The sequence below is a fragment of the Aulonocara sp. 'chitande type north' Nkhata Bay genome, linkage group LG3 (assembly GCF_057382095.1).
Source record: "Aulonocara sp. 'chitande type north' Nkhata Bay isolate Kocher_YH1m ecotype deep benthic linkage group LG3, A_spYH_male_GT1.1, whole genome shotgun sequence".
NCBI lineage: Eukaryota > Metazoa > Chordata > Actinopteri > Cichliformes > Cichlidae > Aulonocara > Aulonocara sp. 'chitande type north' Nkhata Bay.
Window position 1 is genome coordinate 41,990,691 of NC_141346.1, and position 23,569 is coordinate 42,014,259.

Consider the following 23,569-nt stretch of genomic DNA (forward strand, 5'->3'; position numbering starts at 1 on the left):
ATATGAACCTCCTGCTCCACCACTTGTTCCCCACGGTGCTCTACTGGATTGGCTCTACTAGTCTCCTGCTAGAAGGAGACATCAGACGATGTGTACACTGTGGTCATAAAGGGATGGGCGTGGTCATCAACAATACTCAGGTAGGCTGTGGTGTTTGAATGATGCTCAGTTAGTCCTAAGAGGCACAAAGCGTGCCAAGAAAACATCCCCCACACCATCACGCCAGCAGCAGCCCGAACTGTTCATAAACAGCAGGATGGATCCATGCTTTCAGATTCTGACCCTCCCATCTGAATGTCACAACAGAAATTAAGACAACATTTTTCTAATCTTCTGTTGTCGAATTCTGGTTATTCTGTGTTAAATGTAATACTAATGGATTGGATTTATATAGCGCTTTTCAAGGCACCCAAAGCGCTTTACAATGCCACTATTCATTCACTCCCACATTCACACACTGGTGGAGGCAGCTACAGTTGTAGCCACAGCTGCCCTGGGGCAGACTAACAGAAGCGAGGCTGCCATATCGCGCCATCGGCCCCTCTGGCCAACACCAGTAGGCGGTAGGTGAAGTGTCTTGCCCAAGGACACAATGACCAGGACAGAGAGCCCAGGGATCGAACCGGCGACCTTCCGGTTACAGATGCAATTCCCACCCCCTGAGCCACGGTCGCCCTAGCTTTGGTTTCCTGTTCTTAGCTGACAGGAGTGCCACTAAGTGTGGTCTTCTGCTGCTGTAGTCCATTCAAAGATGCTCTTCTGCATACTATGGATGTAATGAGTGGTTATTTGAGTTACTGTTGCATTCCCATCAGCCTTTCTCCTCTAAACTCTAACATCAAGACATTTTCACCCACACACACCTGCTGCTCACTGGATATTTTCTCTTTTTCTCGTATTCTCTTAAAAACCTTTGAGATGGTTGTGTGGGGAAAACCCAGCAGACCAGCCTGTCTGTGAACAATGAACAACATAAATCAACTATATTTTGAAGACTTGATCTTCACATCAGCAGCTGTCATCTCGCTGATATATTTGATGATACAGATACTGGAATGATATATTGGAGCATTCATGTTTATTTCCACTTTCTGTGCATTTAAATAGCTCTGAAGTTTCAAAGGGTCATTTCTGCCATCTGCACACTTATGAAGACAGTCGAATCACCTTTTTAAAGTTAAAGCCCTGACGCAGTTCAAACGCTGTGAAACATCGACGTGACTTCCTCCCTTTAGTCCCATCTGTTTCCCCCCAAAAAAATTTTAAAAAGGAAAGGAAATAAAAGAAGTTTCTCCCCCTGAGCTCCGTCCTCTTGGCTGATAGCCAGAGACAAAGATAAGATGTAGGGCACTTAGCCTGGCATCAGCATGGGAGCCCTGTCGCCCGGAGGCCTGAATAATTCAGCGCCTGAGATAAATTTACTGCTCATGAAGTCATGCAGAAAAGACATATCAGAGCAGCGTTATTACCTTTACTCTCTTTATTTGAATACCTAATTAGGAGATTTCCTTTTTTTGTTTGTTTTGTTGGTGTGAAAACCTCGCAGAGACCGAACCTCGACTCTAATAGCAAAAGTAAACACACATGCAACAGGAGTCCATATTTGTGCTCTTGTGCAGCTTACTCGCATTTTGCACCGTCATGCACAACCTTCCTGACAGGTTTAACACTCTGAAGGCATCTTTGTGCTTTGCGTTTATCAAGGGCGGGTTAGCTTTGAGTCATGACTCCAGTGTAGTTCCGTTTCGTTCCTTCCCACCACCACACTGTAAACATCTCCGGTCGCTGTCAACAGCCAGAAAGTCAGTCGTCAATCCAGCGCTGTCGAGCGGCAACAACGTGTCACCCAGAAGCCTCGTTTAATCACATCCTGGCTGTTGTTCGGAGTGAAGTTATAACCTGAATTAACAGATTTGTATCTTTTTCCTCAGCTCTCCTGTGCCCTTTCTTTTAAGGTCACCAGCTCGGGCATCCTTTGTGTCTTTTTTGCACGACCTAACCCGATAAGACTCAGAAGGTCAAGAGGAGACAAAAAAAAAAAAAAAAAAAAAAAAAAAAAAAAGGAGTCGAGCATTGTTAATCCTCCGTCTAGCGCTCAAAACACCCCTCCATCTCCATCTCATCTCCATTATGTGGAAATAATATGATAGAGAGCCGGAGGTCGACAGACTACCTCCTTGAGATGAATAAGACAAATCATCTTTTCATTACGGCGCCGAAAAAGAGAGAGAGAGGGGCAGTGAGCAAAGAAGGAAATGAGACAGAATAGGATATGAAGACGGATGGTTCAGTCGCACGAGGGAAGGGGAGGGAGACGTCAGCCTGCAGGTCAGCGGACACTGGCTTTAATCATTGCAATGCGGCGGCGATGCAGTGCAGGACAACACAAAAAGAGGCGACTTCATGGTTTAAAATGTGTTAGTCGATTTTATTTTTGTCTTTGTACAATGAGGAAAAAAGACAGACCCATAATATCAAGAACAAAAAGTGCATGCATGTTTAAAAGAAATAAATAAATAAAAAATGAAATGGGTGACACATCTGCATGGCTCTCCACTCAGGGGAGGGACTTTTGCTTTCTGGTTTTAGTCACGGTCTAAAAACTGAAAGATGACGTCACACTGACAACAAGTAGGCAAACAAACTTTTATGTCTACAACTGGTGGAATTACCCTTTAAAATGTGCTTAAACCACCACATGAATCAGCTGTTACGTGGTAATCGTAGAAAAAGTAAAAAAATTACAACCTTTACTGTGTATTTCTGTTTAAGATCTTCTAGGAATAACCTTTGAAGTTCATCTTCATCAGAAGATAGCGAGAGTGTTCTCTGCCTCTGCAGCGACCCTTGGAAACTATTCTAAATGTCATCAAACTACAGCTTTATTGTTGCACACTGAGGTGTCAGACGTTGTCATTAAAGGTACAGGGGAGCTTATAAAATGTCTTTATGGGGTAAAAAGAATAACTTAACACATCCTTCAGTAGTTCAGCTTCTCCCCGGGTTGTATGATTAAACTTTGGGTGCAGTCAGTGATGCTGACTAGATGGGAAACCTTTGACTTGGGTGAGACCAATACTGGAGTTTTGGGGCAGCTGCATATTTTTGAAGTAAAAAATAAGTTGGTGTTAGTTCAGGGGCCAATCCAGCAGTAAATTCTGAAACTAGCAAAAAGCTTAAACTGCGTCCACAAAGGACGCAACCGGCTCATCACTTTGAAGCTGATCATTGGTCACAAGCAGTAATTTCAGGATATGGTTACCCGGGTAACCCCCTAATGTCTTTGCTACCAGGAAGTATGTCAGTCATAGGTATTCTTTATTCTCATTGGTAGTTGTTTCAGTTGCTCACCTGCATCTTTTGCGTGTAATCTCCTGAAGTTGCCAAGTAGCATTCACTTTCTACAGTTTTTGGTCGTCACGTCGCTGCTAATTGCTTCCAGTCTGCACACAACTCAACTGGAGCGATCGCTCGTCTCTGAGCCTCTACTGTCACGCTGTCCTGCAACATGAGCTGCAGATGCTGCTGAGACTGTTGTAAATACTAAATCACTGACACCTGCATCATCTTCAATACGATTTAGAAAAGATGAAAAAAATCTAGACTTTAACTGAAACATCTCTGATACGAACATTGTTGCTATAGGACTACATCAGGTGCTAAACATCAGCCAATCAATACAACAGTTTTAACCACAGGGGAAAACGTCTCAATAATAATAACATCTTTCTTTAAGGGGCGTCCACACAGGAAGTGACTAAAAGTGACGTGGAGATGAGAGACGACTGAAAGTCAAAGACACATTGAAAAGTTGGCGGGTCCTGAGTTAAACTTTTCTCTGCCTGGACATTAGCGAGAGAAGCGACTACCAATGAGAGCACAGGAAACGGCTGACTGACATTAGATAAGTTAGGTAACCCTGTTGTATGTTTTTACTAAGCAACAGGAGCCTGGAACGGCTGCTCATGACCAACTGTTGTGGCGAGCACTTCCTGTGACACCGCTTAACCTTCATGTAAGCACTTTTTTCTATGCTTAAGTGCTTTTAACCTTATTTAAGGGGAACTCGGGGTTCAGCATCCTGTCCAAGGATACTTTTACCTCCAGACCAGTAGAGCCGAGGATAGAACCGCCAACCATCTGATTGGTACATGACCAGGATCACCATTACAGAATCACGATGGAAAAGCGTTACATTTACATTTTTCAAATATTGTATTTGATGACATAACAGCATCATATGAAACTCTGATATAACATCATATTTACGCTGATCTACGTTAGTGCAATGTTCCAGAGACGTCTTTGGTTTGGTGACCACAGAGCAAACCTGCCGAAATTATGGCCACAAGCAACATGATCCACTGTGTTTATAGGCTTTTTGCCCACTTCCTTAGAGGTTAAGAGCAAAGTTAGCATGGCCACAAAAGTGATAGGATAAAGAGTGAAAATGAGTACACACCTCATCTTGCATCAGCCCATGGCACTAGGCCATCCTCACGTACTCACTTTAAGAGGTTACATTCACAATAAGACTATTTCCTTAAAGATGTAACTCACTCAGTACTCTGCTCTACACAGTAAACGATTCTTGATACAGTAAACAGAATGAATCACAGCACCTACCATCTGACCTTTGCCTCGACACACCTGTGCGAGCACAAGCACGTTTAGAAACGAAAGGCACATCTCATTAGAAAGAGAAAATAAGGCTTACATCCTGGTGGGCCTGCTGATAACATAATCCACAATGGATTAAACCATTTGTGCAGTATCTGCTCTCAGGATGGAATATAATAAAGGCAGCTCACGCTACAATACAATAAATCCAGGCTAAATTAAAAAAAAAAAAAAAAAAGGCTTTGATAAATTAAGTCAAGGCAGAACGAAGTCGATAAGAAAACAAACAGCCTCATAAAAACCAACAGTTCATACTGAGGCTCACTACATCACAGCGTCGCCCTTTTTACTTTAATGTGTTTACAAAAGGTTTTAACTCAGAATGTGTTTCATACGTGTTCTCTACGCTAATATAACACAACACTGATATAAACTGTATTTTTGTTATTAAGGATACACTATAGCACAAAAAAACAAATCTAGAGTGGGACCAGTGCAGTATGTGTATCAGCTGCTTTCAGTTTGTCTTTTAGGTTTTGCTTTTTCATTTTAATTCTCTGTCACGGTGGTGGAGACCAAAAACGGAGCTAAAAGGAGTGATTACCAGGCTAGACTCCAAATGTATGCTAATATCTTCCAAGTTGAATGTATTAGCAGGATGCTGCACAGGACAAAAAAGAACAGAAAAAACAGACTAACAGAAAACATCCAGCGAGCGGCTCGTGTCTGAATATTTGAACCGATTTGCTCTTTGACCCGGAGTTCTTATTAAAAGGGACGATCAGGTTGACATGCACTGTGAGGACAGTTTGTCATCCTGTTCATATGATTACAGGATGTGAGAACCTTGCTTTGGTCACGCCTGCTAATGTTCCCGTTTAGCGTCTGGCCACGATATAGTCCTTCCTGTTTGGTTAATGATGACCTGAACTGGTTCACAGACCTGTTCCTGGGATTTAGTTCTACAAATAAACCAAGTAATACGTGTTTAAAACCTCCTTGTGAAACTGTAATGCACAAGCATCACGGACCAGTTGCTTTTTGAGGAGTACGGCTGTAGTTTTTGGGAGGGACAGCGCTGGTCGAGCCTCCATCGTTACATCAAGCAGTTGCCCGGCTTTTTTTTTCCATTTACTTTTTGACACTCCTGGGCGAGGCACTGCTGTCCAGCTACCATTTCAAGTAGACACACCTGAGCCATCTCTACTTGTAAAATCACCACCACCATCAGCAGCAGCAGCGCATCACTCCTTGTGGAGCGACAGGACAGGGGGACGATTCCCGGATCCATCTGTCCCTCCTGCACTGATGTTGAAAGTTCTTATTTGGGTTTAAAAAGTGTCCAGATGTTGCTCCTCTTCTCCTTTTTTAATAGCTGTAAGAAATATAAAAGAATATGTAAACAGCTCTGAAAAATTAAGACACGCGTGCAGCCGATGCAAACACACTTTACCTGGTTTTCTATCGTTTCCCCTGGTCCACGCTGTCTGTCTGCTCCTGGTAGAGAGAAAAATACACAGACTAATTTACACATTGAACAAATAAAATAATAAAAAATTATAAAATCCATCCAAGAAAGGTAAAAGTCAACATGAAAGCTGACAGAAAATGAAACAAACACAAAGACCTTTATCAGCAGGAAAAACTGTAGAATTTATGAAAATACAGTTAAATGTTACAAATTTATACCCTCTTTCACATTTCCAAAGCTGTCCGCTGGGACAGAATGGAGTCTTTCCTGGGCCAATCCTGGCCCCGGGCCCTTATGTTTGACACCTTCTAGTTTAGTGCTTTGTGAAGTAGCCCTCATGTCTCGTTCATCAGCATGTGCAGCCAGTTTTAAAGAATGATCGTACTCAAAGACTTCAAAACAAAAAAGTGTTGAGGACTGTGCACTCAGTGTGTGGCGAGTTCACCGATCCACTAATGCAGAAGGAGAAAACCTCTCTCCTTTTCATCTCTGGCGTTGCCTCTGCAGCTGATATTGATATTTCTGCACTTTTGTGTCTCTGGCAACATTTCTCAGAGAGTGCATTGTCTGTATATGGCTGTAAATATACAGAACATATACGTAGCTTTCTTTTTTAAACAGCAACTTGAGCCAACTGCCCCCCGTCAGAGCTGGTTACCCGTCCAGTTCTCATGGTCTGCTGCCAACCTCAATGCTACTGGAGTAGAGAACAACTCGTCAGGTTGCTGTTCATGTTTAGGCACATCGCTTTGAAGCCGATCCTCGGTCACTAGCAGACATTCCAGTCTCTGGTTGCCTGTAAAGTATTTACCACCCATGTCATATGTCACTCGGCGGTATCTTTCACTCTCACTGGTTTTGCAAACGAGCAAAAAAACAAAAACACAGCCATGTAAAACAGAGTCGTGTGACGATTAGCTGTTTACGGCTAGCATCCATCAAGAAGAAATGCTCACATGTGTGAATGAACATTAAATGTGATGATCAAGGATTCACCTTGATGGCTAATTTCACAGCAGGAGCACCACCCACCCGATTTCTCTAAAGACCTTTGCCGTTTGCTGCAAAGCGCCTGAAAGCACCTTTTTTTGTTGTTCACTGTTTGTTTTTGTTTGAAGAATATGAAAACACGTTATCTGCGAGGAAATTTCTGTTGTTTAACGGCAGCAACAGGACGACGCAGCTTCCTGTTCCTGTAAACACTAAATTAGACATCGAAAAGAGACGAGTGGATGCTGCTCACGATCACCTGGAGCACAGCATTTCATAAACCAGACTTCCTGTGATGTAAACAGAAGACAGCAGGCCGGAGGCCGGTCTTCTTTTTTTCTCCAGCTCTGCATGATGAATTTTTTAAAGACTCGTTTATTCGTTTTTTCTTACAGCCACTGCAATAAACAGCATCAGTGAACAGAAACTAAAAACTACTGTCCATGAATGCAGCTTTTACTCCATCTCATTTATTCTTATTGAAAATACTAGAAGTAATATTTCTCTTGTGCCATGTGTTTATATTTATTCACTAGAAGTCTCCATCTGGACCTGAGTGTTTGCAGACTTCTACTTTAAGTGTTGCAGGCATTTTACTGACTTGTTACCTAAAAGCACAAAGTTTAGAGCCGAAATGACAGGTCGCGTGTAGTTCAGTACCTTCAGGCATTTTCTAAAGCTTTCCACAAGGGTTAGGAGTGTTTATGGGAATTTTTTACTGTTCTTCCAGAAGCACATTTGTGAGGTCAGACACTGATGTTGGATAAGAAGGCCTGTCTCTACTCTAATTCACCCCAAAGGTGTTGGATCAGGATGAGGTCAGGACTCTGTGCAGGCCAGTCAAGGTCTTCCACACCAAATTCTCTTATGTCTTTATGAACCTTTCTTTGGTGCACTGGTGTGCAGTGATGTTGGAACAGGAAAGGGTCATCCCCAAACCGTTCCCACAAAGTTGGGAGCGTGAAATTGTCCAAGATATCTCGCTATGCTGAAACATTAAAGGGCTGAGACCAACTGCTGAAAATCAGCCCCACACCATAGCAGTGATTTTATAAACCTTTGGTTATTGAAGTGACTGAAACAACTAAATGCAATGATGTGGATGGTTGAGTAATATAGTGCATATTATAAAGAGGAATGTGAGATATGTGCACGCATAGATATTTATGGATACATAAGAAACGGAGCTCTTCTGCAGGGAAGACAAAAGCAGAAACAGGTAACATTTTCATCACACACACACACACCTGAGGGGACTTGGATGTTGGTCGACTGTTCGGCTCCACCGCTGTGGGCGATGCGGGGACGCTCCCATTAGAGTCTAATATCAGCAGAGTTCGCCGCTCCCTGGCTGGTTTTTCACACTTTGTCACGCGGAACCTGAGAACGATAGAAGGGTTTGAATGTTTGTGCAGCCTGCGATCCAAATGAGAGAGCTGGTCCAGGTCGCAGGGCTGGCTCAAACCCCTGTTCTTAAGCAGCTGACATGACAATGACTACATATATACAGTAGAGTGTATGAAGAATCATATTTTTACCTAAAAATAAAAGAGAATTTAGGTGGCACTTCATAAATATTATATTTACATGGAAAAATGACCAAGTTAAAAACAGAAAATGGTCTGTTATTGAGTGATCTAGGACAGAAACTCAGGTCATAAGCCATTCTTAGAGCCACACACACACACACACACACACACACTCTTTCTTGGTTTCTTACTCACCTAAACATGACATCTCTCTCATCCGCCCACTCTAAAGCTTTAATTAAATCAGCAAATGAATATTTGTATCCAGGTCATGCTGACCCCTGTGCATACGGCGCCATTCATCTAAGTGCGCAAATGAAAAGAAACCTCTTCGCATCCCAATCAGCTCTCAGCGGGACATTGAGGAAGGCTGCGTGACGGCGAAGAGGCTGCACACTTTCCCGGCCTCACTGGTGGATTGAGAAATGGTCTCTTTACTTTAAACTGGATCTAGGACACAGCGGCACTAGATTTATGATGGGAGTACACTGCCAGGATTTAATTCTCACTGTGGTGAATTCTTCTTATAATTACTGAAACTAAAAGTCTGGACATTGAACACAAACACAAGAAGAACCAGAAAAATTCCTGCACACTGCAGGATCATTGGGTTGATGATGAGGGTGTCCAAATTCCCTGCACAGACATTGTAAAAGATGGACATAGCTGAACCCGGTGGAGAAGTGCCTTAAAGCTGCATGCTTTGCCCTCATGACCAGTAGGGGGCGACTTGTCCGCCTCAACAGCCCTCGGCTCTCTTTCTGATTACATTATGCGCTCAGTTGCCAGTTTCAGGTCAATGCCAGAGCCAGAAAATAGGATTATGTTCATTGACGAACAATTTTTCAATCAAAAGTTGTTCGCCAATGAACATGCAGTGTCTATGGTTTCTCACAGCTCAGTCAGAGCAGCTCCTTGCCATGTCCAGTTTCTAAACAACAAGCAGGCAACAGCGAAAATGCTTGATACTTTTACTTTTTTTTTTTTTTTAAAATAAGACACTAACCAGTGACATCACTGTGATTACACCGTTTTATCTGTCTATGGTACCCTCACATTTGTTGCAACATTGTCCGCTGGTTTAAGAAAGCATTTTTGCTAACACCATTTTATTTGCAAAAAACAAATGTGATGGAGAGGGGCGGGTCGCTCGCTTAAAAATGACTTGTCAGCCACAACTCATCAGCCAATAAGCATGTGATATCAGAAACTAATTTTCTTACACACTTCTACAGGACCAGAACTCTTTTTGGAACCACAGCTATCGCCATCTGGTGGCTTTAAGAGAGAATGCAGGTACTTCGGGATTGGCTTTTCCAACCTGAAGCTAGGTCATGTTTTATACTGATTTTCTACAAGGGGACCAAATACACATGCTTTCTGCAAGCAGCTTGATGTCTATTAAATTGTAAGAATAGCTCCTGTCATCGATTAATGCTTTAGAGTTGAGTGAACACTCACTAGTCAACATGACAGTCCTGGTGATATCCTGAATAAGATATTAGAAGTCTGCTTATTAATGTTCGTGTCTCGGTTTTGTGAGGACCTGTGCTGTTAACAGTGGCACGTGGAGCAGTCTGACCACAAGTTTCTGACCTCCCAGTGTGGTATCAAAGTGCATGAGATGCTTGTGCCTTTTAAATGAAGTGTGAATATTTTCAAGAGTTAATGTTTGATTGTTAGCGCCGTGTGTGTGTCTGTGTGCACTCAAGCCTAGTGTCCCTCTGGGGCAAACAGTGTGTCATTTTTCATTTACTTCTGCTAATTAAACCACCTCGTGATGCGATTCTGAGAACATTTTAAAGGCAGGAAAATCATCAAAAGGCAGTAATACACCCAGGCTTGTCCTTCAGTTATGATTCAAACACACACACACACACACACACACACACACACACACACACACGCCCACCTGCCTACAGCCAGGACTGTGACCTCCACACAGTTACTGTGCCGCAGCTCTGCTTTGCGGGCTGACGGCTTCCTCATTAGCGGCCATTTCTTCTGGTTGCAGCGGGTGCAGATGTTCTTGTTGCCTCCCAGGCCCCCGATGGTGTGCAGGTGGTTACAGGTGTGCTTGGCTGCTCCCGGGGGCGCCCCCGGCGATACAGGTGTCATTGGAGGAGTGGGAGTGCCGGGGGAGGTGGGGGTGAGCGGAGGACTTGAAGATAAAGGAGGAGAAATGTGTGATCCTCGCAGCTCTTTCTTCAGATTGCCACTTTTTAAAAGCCTTCATGAATTAATTACACAATATTATTGTGAAATGAACTAAGAAATCTTTTATAGATCAACAACTGTAAACATCCAAAATGTGAGGTAAGAGGAACAAACCCCAACACGAGCTAAAGACTTCGGCCCATTTTACCCAGAGCATTTAAGCTCGCTGGATTCTGCAGTGCTTCCCTTATCGCAGCCCGCCGCTGCAGAAATGACACATCAATATTTCATACTTCAAAACAATTACTGACAAGCTCTTTGAGAACAATCACCCTCAGTGATTATCTTTAAAGTAAAAATGGAAGCAGTTTACTGCGGCTGCAGGTGAAGTTTCAGACACAACATAAGTAAACAATTAGATAAGCCCACAAATAGAAGCAACGCAGACGCGAAGGGTGTCGCGTCACATGATGTTTGTCTCCAGCTTCCTCCTCTGAGAGTTTCTTCTTCATTCACTCCCCGTGTGTTCACACACCACTTTGCATTTAATCATTAGTTATTATTAATCTCTGGCTCTCTTCCACAGTGTGACTTTTGTCCTCCCTCCCCTCACACCCAGCCCGTCGCCTCAGATAGCTGCTCCTCCCTGAGCCTGGTTCTGCTAGAGCTTTTAAAAGTAGTTTTTCCTTTCAACTGTCACCAAGTGCTGCTCAAAGGAGGCCATCTTTGTTGAGGGTTTTTTTCTAATACTGTGGAGTCTTTACCAGTGCTGGAACAAAGTTACATATTTGAGTAATGCAGTATTGTAATGCGTTATCTTACTAAATTCAGTAATCATGCTACAGTTAAAATTACGTTGTGACCTGTATTACAAAGATTATCCGTGCCTGGCAAATAGAAAAGAAAAAAAAACATGTGTACTTGCTACAATCAGCTGATTTCAGTTCATGTGTGTCCAGGACAGGAACAGCTGCATTCCACTGCTTCAGCTCTTTGCAAGCCTCTGCACAGACAGCACGCTAACACTAAGCTAGCCAAGAACCCAGAGTGATGGTAAAGCCGAGCACATGCAGACCCCAGCCCAGCAGCCAGAGCCTGAACTTCAACAGGTAACAAAGGCAGTGATGAAGCTTAAAGCCTCAGCTTCTACCTCTTCATGTTTCTATAGTAGAATCAATCGTCATCTTTGCTTTGTGCTGATACCTGCGCTCATGGCTCTGGTAGCTATGATAGCTGGGATAGGCTTCAGCCCCCCCCAGGACACTGATAAGGACAGCGGAAGAGAATAGATGGATAAAAAAGGGTCTTTAGACGAGAGTTGTTATTGTTGATGTTGATACTGCACTATATAAATAAAATTTAATTTAATTTAATTTAATGAGCACTATGTACTTTTAAGCCTCAACAAATCTGGTTATTGGGACATTGAAAGCCTTTAATGCCTTTTAAAAATTATTCCAAGAAATGTGACAGCTCATAAACATATGCAGCCACTGCAGATTGAGTCATTGGCCAATAATAGGGTACAAAATGTGATTTTGGTCCACCGGAAGAACAAAAGACGTGATGTTGGCGATAAAGTGACGAGAACAGGAACTGCTGTGGAAAGATGATGAGAGGGACTAAAGGACGGTAGAGAGGTGGTGGAGGACTGATGGCAGGAGAACGGAAGTTAAGCACTGAAGCTGGAGAGGCAGATAGTGAGCTCTGGCGACACTACAGTCAGTCACTCTCCTCCTTGAAGCCTTTTCTCCATCCCTCTCTCCTGCTTCCTCCCTCTCTCCTTCCCCAAGTATCCAATAAATTACCCCCACCGATATCCTTTCTTCCCCTCCTATTCTGCCATCTCTAAGTGATCCACTGGCAGGCTGCCCATCCTGGCTGAGAGCGCGCGAGAGAGAAAGACAGATGTGGGACATAACAGCAGGAGAAACTACCACAGAGAGCCATCTGAACAAAATGAAAAAGCGAAAGGCAAACTAGGGGTGGAAATATGTGAAGGAAAACATTTGGAGAGAGAACTGAAGAAGTGAGACACATGAAAGTGACGCTGGGGATTGTGTGTGAATTCACAGTTTTCTAGTTTTTTTCCCTTTTATGTATTTATATGTTTGTTACAGGACACTCTGTGTGACACAGCAGAATACCTCAGTACCTAATCCTTGGCAGATGCAACACGGCTACCATTTATCCACACTGTTTTCTCCCAACAAAAGAAAACACCTTTCCTCTCTTATCTCCTTTCCGCCCAGCACAATATGAAGCGGAGAGAGAAAGATGACAGCAGGAGAGAGAGAGATACAGAGAGGGGGGAAACATACTCCACTAACTCGATTTACTTAGACTCCTACTGTCACAAGCATCTCCTCCTCTAATCCATCTATCTGCCCAACTCCTTCTCCCCCTGTATTAGAGGCAAAGCACCACTACACTTGTTAATGTGCACTCCTCTGCTCATGGCTCTGTATGGACGGAGGTGGGACGGTGAGCGGTGTTTCCCCTGCACCGATTTTCTCTGTTTGAGGTATGATTGCTCCAAGGAGTAAAGACATTAAGTTACAGGCTTGCATGCGACCTCACCAAAATACGTCTGCTAGATTATAGAGGAGTATTAGGCCAAAGCCCATCATCCTGTGTTTGCTGGTTGGGGGAGTCCAGTTGCAACGCTATCAGCAGGAGAGCTACTGGTGCTCTAGCCGTGGCTTGTTTCCCTGCTATCAGCAGCTTTTATTGCACTTAAAGCTACACAATAAGCTCTTATGAACCCCCAGTAATGTCTTTACGTCACCTCCACGCTCCACCGTGTCATAGCTCTTTTACGGGTGGTGGGAGACACTCCATATGCATTCAGGCCATCGGGTTTTATACTACTGGGTGATCCTGGCCACAGGCAGCAAGCTAAAGCTGCTTTAGCTCATAACTGCCCAGTTTTCACATGGTATGCTAGACATGCCATTTAATCTCAAGAGCAGCTATTAGAAGTGATTTAATGTAATAATTCTTGTCACATTCTGTATATAGTGTGATTTCTAGCAGACCAACAGCTTCGTGTTTTGTTAGCCGCAACACACGTTTAACATGGAGACCTGCTATTCAATGAATAATGATAATCTTATGATAAAAAAAAAAAAAAGTATGTAGCAGAAATATATCTTTTACCACCATCTACATTGTAAAAGTGAGTGATGAATACACAACAGTATTCTTTCCACATTTACTGGTCAAAACATCTTAGGAAAAACATTTTGAATGTTATTTGAGGCAGCTCAGATCAAATGGCTAAACAAGTTTTGACTGCCGATTCTTTAGATATAGCTTTTATGCTGTGGTGACCTTCAAAAGTAAAGTTAATTCAAATAGTCCAAAATGACCACCAAATAAGGAACTTCAGGTATTTCATAGCACTGCTAAGTGGCAAGACTCAAAGGACTTTAGCTAGCCAACTTAAGCTAACTTAAGCTAGTTAGCATTATGTTATATAAGTTTCTTTGTATTTTCAACTGACCCTAAAACAACTTAAAGGTTTTTAAAACGGGAACTAGATTTCTTTGTTTGCGACATCAAGCTAAAGCTAATACCAAACAAAAGTTTAAATCAGATTGGAGTTTGCTTGGCAGCCTGATTTACACACAAGGGGAACCACAAACAAAGGTAACATCACATTTCAGATTAGAATGGCCCTTTACTATCATTGTACATGTGCAACAAAATCTAATATTTATTCTATTCTATTTTCAAACTACTTTTTATAGAAAAGACATTTATGATGATCAGTTTAGTTGTCATAAAACTGTTTTAATAATGCTACATATTACACTTTTTTTTTTAACTGTATAAATTACAAAAGTTATACAGCCAATATGCTAATAACTCAGTTTAACAGATTAGACACTATATATATTAAATACCTTCTAAGGTTCACTAACTTCAAAAGTTACTCTCACTTATTTTGTCAGTTAATTTAATTTAGTTCAATACCATTTTATTTATATAAAGTCAATTCACATCAATAAACACATCAAGATGCTTTGTATTGCTTAGTCAAGTCCCTTCGATACCAGAGAGAAAATCCCAACAATCCCTTTTGGCCAAGCACTTGGTGACAGTGGGGAAGAAGAACTTACCTTTAAGAGGAAGAAACTTCCAGCAGACCCAGGCTAAGAGCGAGGCAGCCATCTGCTAAGGCCAAGTTTTTGTTAACCAACAATTAACTGTGGATTTGATCTATAAATGTCTATAGTTCGATATTTGACCAGAAGTTCAAAGTCTATAGTGAACATTATTCTTCTAACAAGTGATAAGTGGCTCGACTGACTAACCATCCAAAGCTTCTGCTGTTCTTAAGCCTCCAGCATTTCTTATATTTTCACTCTGTTTAATTACTTGATTTTACAGCCAAGAATCTTATGAGGAAATATGTCAGCAGCTCCAGTTACTATGTTTTAATAATCCCACAATACAGTGAAGTGGCGCACAGTGGCTTTTTGGGAATGGTCTCCAGCTACGTGTCCCCAATCGGACCCTGCCAATGTGGATAGGATCAGGAGGAAACTGTGGCCTCATTGCCTTGACTCTTCTTGTCCTGCTCTGCATGCTCTCAGTTCAGACACACTCAGACACAGAGTCTCAAGGAGGCTTATGGTGCCACCTGGTGGTCAAACCAGTTAGTACACAGAGTCTTTGCCCAATTAATTTAAGATGAGCCCAACAAAGACAGAAAGCCTTTTTAATAACAGATGGACTTGTTCTTCACAGCGTGAGATCACACTTACCCATCCGAATCAATGCTGTTTTCATGAATCATGGCATTTAGGGCATCAGAGTTTGCTAAAGAGGGAGAGAGAGAGAGAAAGTTATACGCTTATAAAGACGGGGGAAAAAAAGGGAGAGAGACGGAGGGAGATAAAAGTCGTGTTTGGAATTAGTGAGGAGTACGCTCCAGTGACTTCAAAAACAGAGCGCTTATTGAAAGATGGCTCGAGCAGATTAACTCTTTAACACAGCGAAACGGCACATCACATGCAATCACTGAACACATAACAACTGTACACAGAAGACCTCGGGCTGGGTGGGAGGAATCTGCCAGACCGTGAAAACTTTTGTCTGGAGCAAAGTTGCTTCAGAGTGTTACTCGGAAAAGTTTCAAACTTCCACATAACCGTCGAGAATGCAGCCTTCGGAGGTAAAGTTTGAAAAATTCTCACAGTGCGCACGATCAACAGCGCCCGACCTCTGCTTGCAGACAAAGTAGCTCAGGCGTGGATTTACATAATTTGCTCCCAGAGACACATTTCCCCAAGGCCAGGCCTCGATGCATTCACTGACTTCACTAACACACCGCTGTGTACACAGATAAAGAAATCTGTGCAGAGTTTGTGACAAATGAGCTGCACACACACAAACAAACACAGATGACTCATGTAGGTGGGCGTAGGAGTTTCATGTTAAGATTTCACATCAGCGTTCACAAACGTCTGCCTCAAACTTCCTCCTCGTGTCATGAAGGAAGCCTCGGTGAACGGATGTTAATTTTAGTGCAAAAACATTATCTACTTGTTTTTGCCAGAAGAAGGCCCTAACATGAGTAGTGGTCAGAAGAAAGAAAATAAAATGTTGGCATATTGTTGGTTCATGCACAGCTCTCTTAATTTCAGTCCTTCCTTTTCTTTTTCAGTCATTCTGTTGTAGATTTGCTACTGTGCGATCATAGTGCATGACCAGTTTGAGCCAAGCTTTAGCTGTCAGACAGACGGCCTCGCATTAGAATAATTTGGTATTCAGAGGAGTTCTTGGTCGACTCAGTGGCTGCCAGGTGTCCGGGTCCTGTGGCTGCAAAACAAGCCCAAATCATCACCCCTGCTCCACCGTGCTTCACAGCTGGTATGAGGTGTTTGTGGTGATATGGTCGATTTGGTTTCCTCCAAACATAGCGCTAGCTAGGTCTTGTGGTTTTTTAAGATGCAACTTTACAAAGTTAAACATTGTTGTCATGTGCTTTTTAGAAAGAAGAGGGTTTCCCCTGGCAACCTGTTCTGTTTTTCTATTGTAACTAATTGTAATTGTGTTGTCATGAACTTTAACATTTAACATGCCAACTGAGGCCTGTAGAGTCACAGATACAGCTTCTGGGTTTTTGTTTCTCTGAGGGTCTGACCTCAGACTGAATGACTGACAGCTGAATGTTTTCCATTTGTTAATAATCTTTGATGGATATCAAATTGTTTGGAAATGCCCTCATAACCCTTCTCAGACGGATGGACAGGAACAGTTGCTTCTTTAAAATCGTCATCCTTCCTCCTTGCTACTGTGCTAACAAATAGTTAAACACACCTGATGTGCTCCAGAGCAGCAAACTATCAAAACCTCTGCTTTTATAGAGGCGCTCACACTTGCTGATGGTAAATTAATCATGTGTATTTGACTAGCAGCAGTTGGCTAACCTCTAAACTCGTGGAAGTAGTGAACTGTGTACTGCTCCTGAATTTTAGCTTAATTTTTGCTAACTAAATAATGACACCCACTCTGGAAACCAAGTGAAACTAACCTGGAAAAAGGGGTCACTATGTCATCACTTTAGAAACGGATAATGTTCCTTTACGTCTTTTACAAAGTAAACTTTTGGATGAAAAAGGATAATTTTGAGGAAATTATTTTTTTTGTAACCCTTTACAAAACATTCCCTGAAGATCATTGTGAAGATTTCAACTTCAAAGGCAACTTTCCCTGAAAGACTTTCTGAAATATTCCTAGAACATAATCTTGAGGTTAAAAACATGCAGTTATGTGCCTAAATGTGAGGTAAGGTATGTGACACTGCCGAAGCAAACTGCAGTAAACATTTCAGCAACTCTTTAGCTTTCAAACTCTCAAACATCTTCTTCTCTTCTTTACTTGTCTTAATAGTATAGCTGAGTGGTTCTTAAACTGTGGAGTGGGACCCACTACTGGGCGTGGAAAACCAGGTGGAAAATATAAAGTAAAATTAACTTCAAATAATGAAGAACTTTACTTTTAAATGATATCTGACCAACAATACCAATAAAAATGAGTAAAGTTTTTCCACACTGTACATGTTCAAGTACTTCCCACTGGTTGCAAACATGGTAGTGACTTTTCCTTTGTTTGATCAGTAGAGGGCAGTGTTTTCCTTTGTCTGATCAGCCATCAGAGCGGTGCACGCTATAGCATTCAATTCCTCCTCTCTTTATATAGACTGAAACGGCTGTTGCTGCAAAAATGTTGAGTGGACACAACAACTTCCTGTTTTCATTAGAGAGAGAGGGGGAAAAAAACAGCTACAGAGATTTCTTTTTTAAATCTTAACCATCGGCCAAGTTTCCATCAGTTGAGCAATGTTGAAGGGTGAGAGAAGGTGTAGTAAAACAGATATTTATAAATAGAGAGCACAATGACATGCTGACTCCACAGCAGACTGACACAGGCGAGTCACGATAATCAGAATCCTACGAGCATGACTGCTTCATAAAACAGCCGTGAATCAGCTCAGAGCAAACGTACAGCTCAGGACAATGATGGCCAGTCACCAACATGGGACGATACAGCCTTTGTGTATCACAGGATTGGGTCAAAGTGCAATATTGAATTACACTTAAAGAATCAATAGTGACATGGCACATTTTCAACTCTTATATGATATAACTTCTTATAGATGGGTGCTATACGGCAGCGGTTCCCAACCTTTTCTGCACCATGGACCGGTTTAATGTCAGACAATATTTTCACAGGCCTTTAAGGTGTCGCGGATAAATACAGCAAATTAAAATGATACGACCAAGACAAAAACTGTGGTATTTTGTAAATATAATAATAAACGTCATTTCACTGTGTAACTGTGTAACTTTATTAACAGTGTCCTCCAACAACATTGAGAGTAACATCCTCCTCTCTGCCCCTTAATGCTCTCTGGTCGCTATGGTAACGTGTAAATATTTCTTTAAAATAAGACGCACAGCTACAATTCGGGAAAAGACCCAGGGAAACCGAGTTAACAATAAAAACCGTGAAAACCATAAATTTCACGCCTCAACTCTCGAGACTCACGGACTGGTACCGGTCTGTGGCCCGGGGATTGCTATTTATAAATTCTCTATACAGAGCTTACATTTAGTAAACAACCTGTCATAAAACCAATAAAACAGAAATATTTTACAAGCCTGTCAAAAACTTCTTTAAAACAAAAAATCATATTACAGTGGAACCCCGACTTACGAAATTAATTCGTTCCCGAGGGTCTTTCGTAAGTCGAAGCACCCATCGCCCGTTTTGACTGAGGCGATGCTGAACGATAGGCTATAGGTTAATTGCTAGCTAGAACAACAATACGTCGTCTAAGTGGAACAGCGAAGCGCAAGTACTGAAGCCAAGGGGTTGTCACATGATTCGGAAGGCATTGTGGGCATTGTAGGCTCAGCCAATCAGAACCAGCAGATTTTGTTACACGGGCATTTTGCCGTAACACAGGCAAAAATATTGCCGCTCAGTGCCTTCGTAACTTGAATTTTTCGTGAAACGGGGTATTCGTAAGTCGGCGTTCCACTGTATTATTATTATTCATTAGGCAAATATGCATTTTATATCAAATTTGAGCCGGCACACTGGAATTCTTGTCAGTAATTAATTAAGCACAACATTAAACCAGTAAGACTAATTTTTCGCGTTCGAGAATTCAAGTAAATAATTGTCTCAGTTATGGTGGCGCTCTGATAAATGTGTTAAGCGCTGTGTCCTGCTACCAGTACGTTTGGACAGTGGTGTGAGGTAACAGTGTTGGTGGAAAGTTTGAGCAGCGCTGTCAAAGACCGAGTCCTCTGTCTGCCCTCAACCCTCCAAACACCGGGGTGAACAGCTACTTTTCCAGCCTCTTAGACTACACACGGCCTCCTAACAGCTGGTGCAGAACGCTGCTAACTTTTACTGTATAATCTTCAAAGTATAACCGTCTCTTTCTTCTCTTTCCTCTCCTGCCTCAGTATAATTCTCTGCCTTAGCATTTAAAAGCCTGTTTTGACTCTTAGTTTGTACAGACATATATCCTGAACTCAGACTGGGCTCCGCAAAAAGACTTGAATAAATCCTTTTGTCCTCCTCCGCTGCAAGAGGTAGTGCCACTTCTGTGTTAAACACCTAATTCTTAAAATGCTGATCAGAGCTAACGGCAAATAAATGTCTCAGTCGGTCTGTTTGTAGCAGGAGAGAAAAAAAAAAATAGAAAACCTATGAAGTAAATATTTCGTTTGAAAAGTTCCAGATTAAAAATGACCTAAAACTGAACTTTAGACTGAGTCATCTGCATTTTTTCAACTTTTTAAAAAGACCATATCGTGAAAAAAAAAAAACCAAACAACCCCAAAACATTTTTGTTCCTTTGCCCTGTGGTGCTAGTTGCCATCCATAGATCGGTGTGAGATGCCAAGTTTTGGAGCCATCAGCTGTCTTCTCTTTAACATAATGGAACTAAATGACACCTTTCTTGCAGCAATGTCTCCTTGCAGAAGCCATGACCTGGTTACTAAATATATAGGAACTGCTGTCTTTCACCAGTCATGTCACTGTGCACAAGAAAGCGTCCATCTACCTGTGAAACGAGGCTCAAGCTGTGACAGGATGGAAACACTGCTCAGTCCAAAAAAAGGAAAATAATGCTATCGCTACCTTGTGCATTTCTTTTTTCCTGAGTAATGGGGTCGTGACTTCTTGAAGAGATGCTGTTTTCTTGAGCACAACAACGCAAAGTGCTCCTGCAATTTAGTTTCATTTTATTCACAAGCAGGCAAACATCTACAGCCAGTATTTACAAAACCGGAGCAACTCAAAACTAAATAATCAAGATGGATAAACTGCTCTGCAGGCCAGTGGAAAAAAAATGTGCATATTTGACTTTGGTGGGGGTGAACAAGTGGAACAGGGCGTCTTCTATTACACGAAAGCATCCTCTCTTAAGGAGTCAAGTCACAGACAGCTGTTACCCTTCTTTAAATTCAACATCGCTTCACAGTTATGGGAAGTTTATTGGTGCTGTGGAAAACAATCCACACTGTCAGTAAAGACCTACGATGCCACAAATCAAGCTGGTTTGTGTTTCGCACAATGCTGCCATCGATCCTCGTCTCTGCTGCTGCCGCGTTTGAACGCGGCTCAACAAAGGATTACAGAGGATAACACGCTACAAAGCGTTTGCAGTGATTTATCATGAATTTAGCTTCCTGCAAAGGGAAGGAATGGGATGAAATCGCAGATGAAACACTCGTGTGACTTGTACTCAAAAGCGTGAAAACCCCTACGTCATAACAAATGGTCTCAGATTCTTCTGCCGTTGTCCTGAATGTGAACTTCCACTAAAAGCTTCATTTCTGAGCCAGACTCGTCTGAGAAAACACGCACGGCTCAGAGTCCACAACTGACTTCCTTCCCGAGTAGCGTGTGACAATGTACCAAACAATAATGCCAGCTGTAATCGCTTCAGGGAAGGAGGACAAACAGGGGCCATTTCCCTGAAGTCACAGGTTCACACCTTCAACCAGAAATGACAGGTGCTCTTATGTAAAAAACAAACACAAAGCCTTGAATACATACCTTCATTTTTCATGATGTAGTGGACAATCTGTCCAACTGTGTCATTGTAGTCACTGAAGGTGTCATTGAGCTCTGGAAAAACAAACACACACGAATAGAAACATCAGTATTATTAAGCACTGAGCTGAAGGGTCGCCCGCTACAGAAACATGATACATGTTGAAAGAAAGTCAGCCTCACACAACTATGCCAGGCACTGAGGAGCAAACAACTCCTGCAGATTTCCACTGTTTAGTTTTCTACATCAGTGAAAACAGAAAAAATCTCCAAAGTGAAAATCCTAATCTTAATCGGACACTTAAATCACCCTCACCCAGAATTTTAACAAAGGCAACGTGGCTGAAGCTAAAGCTATCCAGAGCTCAGAGCTAGCCACAAGCAGCCTCGGTATGAGCAAACGATCAAAGCAGTTTTAAGGAAAATTATGGAGACGAGCAGAAAAGAGAAACTGGTCCATGTAAGTGAGTAGTGACAGCTGGGGCAGGCGGCATCCTTGAGTTGGATCAGAGGACAAAAAACAGATGGCGCTTCAGTAAATTTTCATATAAAAGCTGGTATTTAAATCGTGGGTAAGTAGTGGTCAGCAATATACAAATCAAGGCTGGTAAAAGCACAGCACCAGTTCAGTCAGTGCAGTCTCCTGCTCATGCTGCACTGAACTAATTCCAGTCACTTTCTCCTTTACTTTACTGTACTATACACATTACACACTACAATGTTGTGTGTAGAGTATGCATAGAGAGAATTAGAAGCGCAGACTTTAGTAAAAATACTCTCTTCATGCATGTTCTTCTATTCTTGGCTTTACAGGATGGCACAGAGAGAAGTTAGTGGATTTCTATAACTTCTCAGGAATAAAGCTTTACGTTTGGAAGAAGAAGAAGAAGAAGAAGAAAAAAGAAGAAGAAAGTCTGCTTAAAGGGGAAGGTGGCCTTAAAGGAAAAGGAGCATTCAAAACAGCAAAGTAAAGCCGAGCTGATGCTAAAAGCCTCCGTACAGCTAAAGGGACGGGGAAAATTCACAGTGGATTTTTTGTGGCCCTTATACCGTATCGCACTTTGATCCATTGTTGACATCAGAAATATGTTTTAGCACAACTATAACGCTTCTGTGGCAGATGTTTATCGATCACACACAGAGCTAAAATGTTCCTTTTGAGTGATTATTGCCAGGAAGAATCAATGACTGTCCCTCGCTCACGCCGTCCCCGGACGTTACTTCCTGCCATTTCTCAAAAGGAAATTGTCGGATTTCTATAATATTGCAAATTCGTCGCAGTAATCATTCAACTATGCAGAACAAATCCACTGGTCAGCACACACCCCTGTGAGGCACTTCCTGGAGTTTCCTTTTGATTGCTTCCTCAGTTCTTCCTCGCTACTGATAAACGTAAATTGGAATCCTCTGGTATGCAGAGGCTGACTGCGAGCAGGAAACCTGACACTGAGGAGGAAAAAAAAGGGAACGCTTGACTGACTGACCGAGCGAGGCCGCAACACAAAGCAGTGTTGTGTTTTTGTTCTAACGTACGATAGGGTAGGGCTTTTTGAAGAAACAAACACACACAAACAAATAGATGGCCGGGAAAAACCCTAATGGACTCATGACTATTGTGCTGCCAGCAGCAGGAGTTTGCACTTACTCAATGAGCGAAACCCGCTTCACGCCTGTACTTTCCAATACCAGCTCTTGACATAAGAAACTGAGTTGTAATTCACACAGTTAACTGGAAAGATTAATGGGAATGGTGGGGACATCATATGTAAGGGAAAACACTGGCGTGCGGTGCATTGCGTGATGGCAGGAAGTTGGACAGCGCAGCGTAAACAGCTTATTCTTTCCATAACATTTCTCATGCCTGCGACAGAGCCAGGGTGATTGCAGAGATTTCACATATGCGCTCAAGAATTACTAGAACGACAGACGAGCAGGCACGGCAGATGTAGAAGGAGGGAAACTGAGTGAAGTGCGCACACAAATCCCACAGTAATTACGTTTCACCTCACTGAACTCCACATGAATGGATGAAGGGAATGCTAAAAGTCTTCCTGGTTTCTGCTTTCCTGCTTCCAAATAAAATGACAGCCCTTCTAAAAATGCACCCCAACCTCCAAAAGAGCATTCCTAAGCTCACGTTTGTCTATTTCATCTTCTGAACGCATAAACACCGAATAACGTAAAGTTCAGTCTGTTTGTCTGTTATACAGGA

The 23,569-nt window shown here is 42.3% G+C and overlaps 1 protein-coding gene across 1 annotated transcript in view; it reads right to left on the reverse strand.

Annotated features, from left to right (window-relative positions):
- Positions 1-2,402: 2,402 nt before the first annotated feature.
- Positions 2,403-23,569, reverse strand: part of rell1 (RELT like 1) — a 33,184-nt gene continuing 12,017 nt past the window's right edge. The window contains exons 3-8 of the mRNA XM_086281333.1: positions 21,361-21,432; positions 15,540-15,594; positions 10,523-10,771; positions 8,329-8,461; positions 6,074-6,117; positions 2,403-5,995 (exon numbers count right to left, since the gene is read on the reverse strand). Of these exons, the coding sequence (XP_086137459.1) occupies positions 6,082-6,117; positions 8,329-8,461; positions 10,523-10,771; positions 15,540-15,594; positions 21,361-21,432 (545 nt within the window). The 3' untranslated portion in view covers positions 2,403-5,995; positions 6,074-6,081. The remainder of the gene's footprint in view (positions 5,996-6,073; positions 6,118-8,328; positions 8,462-10,522; positions 10,772-15,539; positions 15,595-21,360; positions 21,433-23,569) is intronic.